Source organism: Panicum virgatum, chromosome 9K (assembly GCF_016808335.1).
Source record: "Panicum virgatum strain AP13 chromosome 9K, P.virgatum_v5, whole genome shotgun sequence".
Classification (NCBI taxonomy): Eukaryota; Viridiplantae; Streptophyta; class Magnoliopsida; order Poales; family Poaceae; genus Panicum; species Panicum virgatum.
This window is the reverse complement of record NC_053144.1, coordinates 69,235,712-69,246,113: the sequence shown is the minus strand read 5'-3', so window position 1 is coordinate 69,246,113 and position 10,402 is coordinate 69,235,712. Positions and strand designations below refer to the sequence as shown.

At 51.8% G+C, this 10,402-nt stretch overlaps 2 protein-coding genes and 1 pseudogene across 7 annotated transcripts; 1 reads left to right on the top strand and 2 right to left on the bottom strand.

Annotated features, from left to right (window-relative positions):
* On the bottom strand, positions 1–9,432 carry LOC120647449. 5 transcript variants are annotated; one of them, XM_039924247.1, is made up of 5 exons: positions 9,048–9,432; positions 8,273–8,925; positions 7,978–8,178; positions 7,807–7,874; positions 1–469 (listed from the first exon to the last, which is right to left on the bottom strand). In XM_039924247.1, the coding sequence occupies exons 1-4, from the start codon at positions 9,277–9,279 to the stop codon at positions 7,830–7,832; spliced, it is 1,131 nt and encodes a 376-aa protein (XP_039780181.1). In that variant the 5' UTR covers positions 9,280–9,432; the 3' UTR covers positions 1–469; positions 7,807–7,829. The 5 variants fall into 5 exon arrangements, with proteins under 5 accessions (XP_039780181.1, XP_039780178.1, XP_039780177.1 ...); XM_039924244.1 differs by lacking the exon at positions 1–469 and adding an exon at positions 2,653–2,853; XM_039924243.1 differs by lacking the exon at positions 1–469 and adding an exon at positions 6,453–7,628.
* Positions 1,023–7,276, top strand: LOC120647447 (annotated as a pseudogene). The gene is made up of 9 exons (XR_005664812.1): positions 1,023–1,200; positions 1,345–1,676; positions 1,780–2,649; positions 3,101–3,244; positions 3,334–3,486; positions 3,660–3,775; positions 4,274–4,441; positions 6,079–6,303; positions 6,882–7,276. The product of XR_005664812.1 is annotated as a calcium-dependent protein kinase 7-like (transcript).
* A 44-nt stretch (positions 9,433–9,476) lies between the features above and the next one.
* LOC120647450 (RING-H2 finger protein ATL8-like) lies at positions 9,477–10,401 on the bottom strand. Its single transcript, XM_039924248.1, has one exon. The coding sequence runs from the start codon at positions 10,210–10,212 to the stop codon at positions 9,583–9,585; it is 630 nt and encodes a 209-aa protein (XP_039780182.1). The 5' UTR covers positions 10,213–10,401; the 3' UTR covers positions 9,477–9,582.
* Position 10,402: the final 1 nt, after the last annotated feature.

The following is a 10,402-nucleotide window of genomic DNA, read 5'->3' as shown; positions in this document are numbered from 1 at the left end:
TTCGAGTCAAATCCGCCCCCTTCCTCTCAGCTAATGCGTTTTATCCGAACACACTCCAAGTTTCTATTTCCTTCCCCCTCAAATTAATTAATTATTAAACACACACGCGAATCAGAACGGCACCGACCGACCGCGCGGAGAAGCTCTGGCCGTCTGGCGCCTACCAGATGTGCCGCTGGCATGTGGGTCCCGGAACAGGTGGAGCATCCCTGTCTGCGATTGGGTTGGATTCCGGTTGGCCTCGTACCCTTTTTTCGTTTTGGTCTCATTTGTAAGGGAGGCGCACGGAGCCACGGACGCTGTCACGCTAGTGACGCTACTGTGTACAGCCTCGCACGAGAAAGCTCAGCGGGGGAGACACTCTTCCCTTTTGCACCCTGGGTAACGCCTCAACCACAACTTGGTCCTCAAGGCACTGCAAACTTTGATTGCTGTTGTCGGCCGACACCTGTAATTCCAATACAGCAACCTGAAAAGCACGCTTGCCCGCTTAAGAAAAGGGAGAACATTTTTTTGGTGATTTTTTTAGGATGTGGGTGAGAGGAGCACGAAATGATAAATTATTCTATTGAAATATTCCGATCCATTTTCTTTCTCAAATATCTTTCAACAATTTGATACACCTTATATAGAAGATTTTGTAAGGTAGATGAAACTATACTGTATTGAAGCGTGTACAAATATAAATACACCATCAGCTCAAATTTGACTTTCTAAAATAAGTGATTGAGGAGGTGAGACACTCGAACTTCGATTTGCACAGGATAAAGAAACCATAACCTTTTACAACACTAACTGTATCTGTCGCTGAACACTAATACAGCCAAATATTAGCACATCGTTTCTGACTCGGGTGCCTCTTGCAGTTAGCCGTCTCCGAGTTCCCAAACCGCTAGCGAAACCGCTGCTGGTTTCTGTCGGTGTGCAATACTCCAGGAATCCGGGGTCCCCGCCGCAAAAGCGTACCCACGCAGCTGCATCGCACCTAACCCCTCGCCGCCCGGCTATAAAAGCCGGCTCGCCCCCTTCCGCTCCTCTCTTCTCCCAATCTTCATTTTTTTCCTCCCATGGTTTTTGCATTTTAGCCCCTTAAGAAGCTGCGATTTTGTGTCCGGTCCGTCGGCTCGATTCTGCGTGTGCTTTGCTTCGATCGGGCGCGCCGGCCGTTGGAAGATCCCTGCGAGGCTCCTCGTTTAGCGGGTGCGATTCTGAGTTCGATTCTGTTTCTTCCCGCACAAATCTCGTCTTTTTTGGTCAATATTTGGCCTGTGGGCCTCCGTCTAGGTGTTTCTCGTGGGTTTCGGCTTTGTTTTTGCCGATTTTCTGATGGATTTGGTGTTCTAGGCCTGTCAAGTTCGGATCTTGTGCACAAGTTGCGGCATTAGGAACTATCAAATTGGGGATTTCCTGCTGAAGGCGGAGGAAGCTTCTCAAGGCAGCTGCCTTCCGGAGGAGCTCTTCCAGTTCTGGGGGTTTCAGTATACGCGGTTGAAAGATTAGCTTGAGGAGTAGGCTGGCAATCTCATTTATTGCGTGGGTTTTTGGTTAGATTTCGTGTATTGGTTACCATAGTTTGGTTGCCAAGTCTGGTGTGGAAGCCCTCAGCCTGGAGATTTCCTCCCTCGAGACGCCGAAGGAGCCGGCGGCGTTGGAAGGAATTTCCTGCCATCCTTGAGGTTTCCATTTCCTCCTTGGCAAAGCTATATTTTGCTCGCTAATTGTCTTGCCTTGAACTGACAAGTATTGATTGCTGATCAGGTCTTTGCTGTGAAATGTTAGGCTGCTGATTTCCCCCTCCTCAGGAAGTCAAGTAAGGGCTTTCTTCCGGAGGAGCTCTTCCAGTTCCTTAGGTTTGCGCGCCGTGGCTATTTAATCTCCATTTGCATCCAAGATTCGCAATCGTGTGAGACTGGGAACTCCGGAATTTGTTTGGATAAGGTGTTCTCGGAATGGGGAATCAATGCCCAAACGGGACTCTTGGGAGTGACTACTACAATCGTCCCGCTTCTAGGTTCGCTGATGGATACCTCGAGGAGGATCGCTACTCTGACTTGAAGAAGTTTGAGAAGCCATGGCCTGAGGTGAACTCATTTAAGCCCACTGCTGCTGGTATTCTGAAGCGAGGATTGGATCCAACATCTATCACTGTCCTTGAAAGGAAGACAGCGGACCTAAGGGAACATTATATCATTGGTCGGAAGCTTGGTCAAGGGCAGTTTGGCACAACATACCTTTGCACCGAGATCAGCACTGGGTGTGAGTATGCATGCAAGACCATCCCAAAGCGCAAGCTCATCACCAAGGAGGACGTTGAGGATGTGCGTCGTGAGATCCAGATAATGCACCATTTGTCAGGCCACAAGAATGTTGTTGCAATCAAGGATGTTTATGAGGATGGGCAGGCGGTTCAAATTGTGATGGAGCTATGTGCTGGTGGGGAGCTCTTTGACCGAATTCAGGAGAAGGGGCATTACAGCGAGCAGAAGGCTGCAGAGCTTATAAGAATCATTGTTAGTATAGTGGCTAGGTGCCATTCACTTGGGGTGATGCACCGTGATCTAAAGCCAGAAAACTTTCTCCTTTTGGATAAAGAAGATGATCTGTCAATAAAAGCAATTGATTTTGGTCTATCTGTGTTCTTCAAACCAGGTATGATATCAAATTTGATCCATCGTAAGGCATACTTTATTGACACTTTTAAAGCATCCGATTAATGTCATAATGTTACATGTTTATTTTGCTGTACAATATATTCTTGTAGCTAGATAGTAGTCATGTCCAGTTATCTATCTGCTAGCATCTTTTAGCCCGACCCTAGGAGCAACATAGTAATGTATAACAGTAACGCATGACCTGCACACCGGGATGTCTCATTAACACAAGATTCATTACTTTTCAATAATTTTTATACATATTCAAATTCAAAGGAATAGGGTTAGAGTAAATAAACTACAGTGTTGTGATGCTGTTCATCAACACTTATTGTTGTTTATGTGACCCAGTTCATTTTGATCAGTTTTCAGTTCCATGTGTAAGCTATTTGTGACTTCTGATGTTTTATGGATTAAACCTGGATTCTTATCTCTATTCAAAAATGCAGGTCAGGTTTTCACTGAGTTGGTTGGAAGTCCATATTATGTTGCTCCTGAGGTACTGCACAAACGTTATGGACCAGAAGCTGATGTGTGGTCAGCTGGAGTGATACTCTATGTATTGCTTAGTGGAGTGCCACCTTTTTGGGCAGGTTACACCTCTATGCTCAGGTGTTATATTCAGGTAGACTGGATTTCTAAACTGGAATTGCTAACTAATGAATGTGATTTGTTCTACCAGAGACACAGCAAGGTATATTTGATGCTGTCCTTAAGGGGCACATCGATTTTGACTCAGACCCATGGTCTAAGGTATCTGAAAGTGCAAAGAATCTTATAAGAAAGATGCTCTGCCCTTGTCCTTCAGAGCGTGTGAAAGCCCATGAAGTACTACGTAAGTATATCTTAAGTCTTACCTATGTCTTCGATCAATTCAGTTGCTCTTCCATTTTGTTTTCAAGCTGTTGGCTCTGCTTCCACAGTAGGTTATGTTCCCCTAATTGTTTTAGGAATTGCATAATCTTTATGTCTTTACTCTTAAAACTGATTATTATATATGAATGCCAGGCCATCCTTGGATTTGTGAAAATGGAGTGGCTACTGATCAAGCTCTTGATCCCAGTGTTCTTTCTCGGCTCAAACAATTCTCTGCAATGAACAAGTTAAAGAAATTGGCTCTGAGAGTGAGTATTTTATCTACTTCACTATTTTCATATATCATGATCATGCATGCTATTGAACTTCATACAAGTCTTGTGTTGTGCCATATCATTTGTCTCTTTTGGATCCGAAAATGTTTTGATCTTTGGCTGCATATCTACTTAGCATATTATGGTGGATAAGTGCCTTAATCTCATTTAGACTTCACCTCATAAATATTGCAGTTAAGAGCTACATACATATTTCAACTAGTACAACAGTTAACACATGTTTAATGCTGGTAACAAATGCACTTAGTTGCTGCCATATGAGCTATTGCTGTTTCAGGCTGACCAGCCTGATTTTCTTCACTCAACATGCGATACAATTCACTAAGTATTAATATTTGGCATTCAGTTCAATATATTAGGATATGCACTACTAACTTGCTTAATTGAATTTTTGTTTTGCCTTTGATTATATGTTCTGCAACTATCAGTTATTTCAACATTACGGCTTTCTGACACTTTATGTGCCTCCAGGTGATTGCTGAAAGGCTTTCTGAGGAGGAGATTGCTGGGTTAAGACAATTGTTCAAAGCAGTGGATGTTAAAAATCGAGGTGTGATTACTCTTGGTGAGCTTAGAGACGGGTTAAGAAGATATGGTACTGAATTGGAGGATAGAGAAATTAGTGATATAGTGGAAGTGGTAAGTAACTGTCTTGTGGTTAAAACATGCATTTGTGTTACATTTTTCATGTGTGACAGGAGATATTTTCTTGTTTGAAACGTGATCTGCTGTCAGCCTGTCTGCATGCATTTTTTCAAGAGTTAAATACACCAGCGGCCCTCGAACTTGTCCTCAGGTGCCACTTAGGTTCACGAACTCGCAAAATCGAAATCTAGCACCATAAACTTGTTAAGTTGTGCCACTTAGGTCCATAACCCTTCAAGGGGTATGAATATATGCAAAAAAGCCCTTCTGTTTTTCCTCCTCTCACCGCGCACCCTCCCCTATCGGCCACACGCCGGCGCGCCCCCTCCGCCCCACCGCCGGCGAGCGGTTGGCGCGCACCCCTCCTCCCCGCCTCGCCGCACCGGCCCTCCACGCTCCCTCTCCCCCACCGTGCACTCCTCCTCCTTCCCTTGCTCGGTACCCTACGCGGAGCGGCAGCGGGGCCTCGCTCCCTCCTCTCTAACGACGACGGTGGCCTGATCCGGCTCTGCTCCGCCGCTCGTTGCCATCTGCCGGCCCCGCACACGGCCGGATCCGCGCGGGTGGCAGGAGCACGCGGCGGGAGCGGCGGCTGGCATGCTGATATGCGCGTATGGCGGCCGGCGCGAGCGGCCTGCGCAGGAACGGCGGCCGGGCAGGACCCTCCCTCTCCGCCGCGCCTCCCTCCTCTCCGGCGGCGAATACGGGCGACAAGGGCCGCGCGCGACCTTCCCGGACCCCTCGCCTCGAGCTCCATCGGCCCCCTCATCGCCACTGCCCCACCTCGAGCGACACAGCGGCGACCGTGGCCTGCGCGCGGCGCGGCCTCCAGTGCGCGTGGCCATGGCGGCGTGGTGACCGGCATGCTGATCCGCGCGTGCGGCGGCCGGCGCAAGCGGCCTACGCAGGAGTGGCGGCCGGGCGGGACCCTCCCTGTCCGCCGCGTCTCCCTCTTCTCCGGCGGCGAATACGGGCGACAAGTGCCGCGTGCGACCTTCCCGGCCCCCTCACCATGGCCTGCGCGCGGCGACGACCGTGACTTGCGCACGGCGCGGCCTCCAGCGCGCGGGGCCATGGCGGCCCGGCGGCCACGCCGCGGCCCATGGAGGTTTGGCGGCTCGAGGTTCGCCGCCCGCCGGAACCCGGCGGGTGGATCCAGCGGCGCGCGGGCGGCGCGCGGCTAGAGCGGCACGTGTGGCAGCACAGAGGAGCAGGGGTACGGACGACATCAGGCAAGGCGGGCCGGCCGGAGGTGAACGGCGTGCTGCCGGAGGCGAGCAGCGCGTGGCATCGGGCGTGGCGGGCCGGTCGGAGGATGTAGATATAGAAGATGATGAAACTCAAGGGCTTTTTTGCATATATTCATACCCTTTGAAGGGTTATGGATCTAAGTGGCACAACTTAACAAGTTTAGGGTGCCAGATTTCGATTTTACGAGTTTGTGGACCTAAGTGGCATCTGGGGACAAGTTCGAGGACCACTGGTGTATTTAACTCTTTTTTCAATACTTATGGAAAATACCTAAAAAATGCATTTATTGGATAGTTGCAAACCTCTTTCTTGTATGGCATGCATCTGTTTTAGATAATACACTGAAGTGCTTTGGCTAAAGTTCCTAAGTTTTATGGCAGGCTGATAAAGACAATAATGTGACAATCAATTATGAAGAATTTATCGCTGCAACTGTGCCTCTTAACAAAATAGAGCGTGAAGAGCACTTGATGGCGGCTTTTACTTACTTTGACAAAGATGGAAGTGGTTATATCACAGTTGACAAACTTCAACGAGCTTGTGGAGAACATAACATGGAGGACTCTTTCCTTGAAGAGATAATTTTAGAAGTTGACCAGAACAATGTAAGTTGATTTTTTTACTTGAACCACAATACTAATGCAGTAATGCTTAAAGATTTTCAGCAAAGATCAGAACACTTTGGGTACCTAAATATGTCAACCTTGTTCTAGACCTTTGATTCATGTGGGGTTGCAACGTAGGGAAACATCAATGGTTCCTTATCCTGAATAACATTTTATTAATAGAATAAACACCTTTGGTGGCTGCCTGGTTGGGCATCAACCAACATAATCACACCTAACCCACAGCTGTCCATTTCATCAACATTGAAGGATAGAAAAAAAATACATTTGGTGACAGCACGAGCATTGTTAATCTCCTGAGAGACCACTCACCATTGGTTTTGAATATAGCTGCGAGAATTCTCATACTCAAGAAGTTTTCTAAGGTTGGCTATTTTTAGCTTTGACCTGAAAAGCAGGCAGTATATTACTGAATTATACAACCTTGATAATATAGGAAGAAAACCATGCCACGGTTGTTTTGGCTACCTAGTCCAACATCCAATGGTGCTTCTGAGGAGTTCTAGTTTACTGAATGATTAATGCATGTGCTGATATGCCTTGTATTTTCCTTTCAGGATGGTCAAATTGACTATGCCGAATTCGTAGCTATGATGCAAGGCAACAAAGTTGGGCTTGGGTGGCAACCAATGGAAACCACTTTGAATGTAACTTGAGAGATGCACCTCAAGTACACTGATGCACACGTGATGTACATACAGATTTTGTTCTCTTTTCTTATTCATAATTTCTCCACGACCTGAATTCGGGTCTGGGATGTACGAGAAGAGAGCAAATCGATTCATTTAGTAGTATTTATGATCCCAAATAAGTGTGGGCTGGCAAGTAATAGTATAGTTTGTTATGAGAGACACTAGTATGGGCTATATATATGTAGTAGTGGTATATGTTCATGTAGTTGAAATCCTGTCTAGCGATTCAAAGTACCAAAAGAGGTGCATTCAGTTTGTTATTTGTTCCTTATGTTACTGGTGGTTTGAAGGAGCTTCTGTTTTCTGAGATCATATTTCCTTCCAAATTTGCACTTGATAATTTTTTTTTAAAAAAAATGCAAGATCTATTACTTGGTCTTTTCCCAGGACTGGAGTCGCATGTTCTGCCGGACCATGTGCGAAGCGGCCAGACCAGCAAAAGTGCAAAACGCAGAAGTGCCGCGTGAGAGGCTTCCGGCTGCCACCGGACGAACGAACCAAAGCGCGATTCGCCTACGGGAAACCGTGGGTGAGGTGTTAACGGCGAGCGCTGCTAGGCAGGCGCCGCCGCCGGTAGCCTGGCACGCGTTTTGGTCTGGAGCCTGAACAATTCTGGCGTGGCGTCCCAGAAATTCAGAATCGGCAATCAGACAGAGCAGGTGCTACGCATGCATGCCTTTGGCAGCAACAATTTCATTTGGCTGGCTCGTAGAGCACCTTGTTTGTTCTATGACAGTATACGGCCAATTGGCCATTCTATTGATTTATTCTACATAGAATCTGATCGAACCTGGATGAAGCTGAAGGTTGAGATCAGGTGCCCCCCGACAGCCGGGACTCGTAGGCAGCGGCGATCTCCTGCGAGAACAGAGCAAGCTCTGCAGATTAGTCTCTGAATATCTGCAGAAATCAGGCTGGAGCTGCACGCCTGCGTTGCCTGCTGAAAGCCTGAAACGCTTGCCTTGACGTCGCCGTCCTTGGACAAAACGCACCGCGACGTCACCGCGGTGCCGCCGCCCAGCGCCCACCCGACCTCGCACAGGAACTCGCCGTCGCTGTGCTCCCTGAACGCGCTCCACAGCTGCTTCGGCAGCGCCACGACGCCGTCCGCTTCTCTCCGCAGCTTGCTTGGTTCGTCGGGCGACAGCTCCGCGAACTTGCCCTGCTCACCACCACTCGTCCGTCAAATTCTGCATCCCGTGCAAGCTCGTTCAATCGAAACCGCAGAATTCAAATGTTCGATCGATCGCGCTCACGGTCTCGGGGTCCAGCTCGTCGGAGAACCTCACAGCCGCGGCGTCCGTGGTCTCCCAGTGGCCCAGCACCTCGGCGACGTCGAGCTTCTCGCCGGCCGCGAAGGCGGTCTCCCGGACGGCGCAGCCGCCGAGCTGCTCGCCGTTGCGGAACGGGCCGTACCATTGCTCGGAGAACACCTTGAGGCCGCGCAGGCGGGCCTCCTTCCCCAGCGCCACGGTCTGCACCACCCGGACCCGCGCCTCGGCGCTGCCGGGGCGCACGACGCAGTGCTCCACCTCGAGCACGGGCGCGGGGCCCCTGGGCCACGCGGCGACGTAGGAGCCGCCGGCGGCGTACGCGAAGGCGGCGGCGGAGGCGGCGTGGCGCTGGTGGGAGGTGTGCACGGTGGCGGCGTCGGCCTCGCAGCCGACGGTGGGGAGCAGGCGGACGAGGCGGTAGTGGAGCGCGCACGGCGCGGCGGGGTCGGCGAGCGTGGGGCACTGCGTCTGCCAGTCCAACACCTGCACGCCCCACTCGCGGTACGCCTCCGGGACCACGTTCTCCGGCAGCTCCACGGGGTCGCCGGCCGCCGTGAAGTCCGCGCCGAAGCCGTCCCACTCGCCGGACACCCGCGACGCGAACTCTGCCCACCTGCTGCTGTTATCTGCCGAACCTGCATGATCGGTGGATTGGTTGATGAGCCAAGCTCCAAGTTGTGTCCATCCTGCCGCAGAATCTCTCTTTTTCTCATTGGATCGTGTGCCATCGTATAAAAATCGTTGAATGTTGTCTGACCTGGCTGCGCGCCTTCGTCCGTGGTGACGGAGGTGTCAGGAGAGACGACTCGGAGTCCCGTTCTCGCGGAGGAGGCGGAGGACCGCCGTGTCCGAAGCGGGGATGACAATGTCCGCGAGCAAGACGGCGACGGCAAGGGCGCTGCTGCCGCGCACGCGGGCGGCGGGAGGAGAGCGCGGTGGTGGTGGTGGTGGGCGTCGGGGAGGGGCAGCATGAGGGAGAGAAGCGGCATTCTTGTGGATCGATCAATAGACTCTGCCTTTTAATTTCTAGTGGCGCTGGCGTATACGAATTACACTTCTCAACATGATCAGGTCGTCTATATCTTGAAACGCTGAAGCTGGCTAAAGATAAAACTTGTGTGGGCGTAGTTGAGAGCGAGTTCAGTGGCCACCGCGAACTGGGCCGCGGCGTTGCCACAGGATGGCGTGGCAGCTATACATTGATTCTTTCCATTCATTTCAAATTGTTAGAAGAGCACTACATATATAATTTCAATATTTACATGCATACATACAGTTCAACTTGAATATAATTAGTTCTCAGCTAAGATTGCCGACCCGGTTAGGAAACCGGCAGCCCTACCGCCGCCGGAACTGGACGATGAGGCTGCCTCCTCCATAGCCGCCTCGCACTTGAGGCAGCGGCGCTTGGGCTCGGGCGGCCGGTTGGGGGTCTCGTCGACGACGAGGACGCGGCGGCAGGAAGGGCAGGAGGAGTGCGCGCCGAGCCATGTGTCCACGCACGCGACGTGGAAGCCGTGGCCGCACTGCGGCAGCACGCGGATCTCCTCCTTGGGCGCGAACTCCGACAGGCAGATGGCGCACTCGGCCAGGATCTTGTCCTCCCCTGCCGCCGCCGCGGCCGCGGAGCCCCCGCGCGCCGCGGCCGCCGCCGCAACGGCGTCCTCGTAGGCGAGCTTGGGCAGCGCCCTGAGCGCTTTCTTCCCGAGCCCCTTGGCCGAGGCCTGCGCGCCGGCGGGCGCGCGGGAGCGCGCGCACCGCGTGACGGCGGCGAGGCCGACGACGCAGATGAGCGCGCAGAGCAGCGCGGCGAGGATGACGACGACGTCGGAGTCGACGGCGAGCGGGCTCGGGGGCTCGGCGGTGGGGAGCTGGCCGGAGTTGGCCTGCATCTGCCGGAGGCGCCGCGCCGACGACGCCATGGGGCTGGGCAGCACAGCCAGGATCAGGGGCAGGGCCGGAGTTTTATCTCGCACGGTGGCAGTGGTAATTAATGCTTTGTGATCTGAGAGTGGCTTCTCAGCTGGGAGTCGGGCCGCCGTTGGAAGTTGTAAGAGAAGTTGGTGTCACGGGCCCCACCGCGCAGCAACTTGACCTTGCCCCGCCACGGCA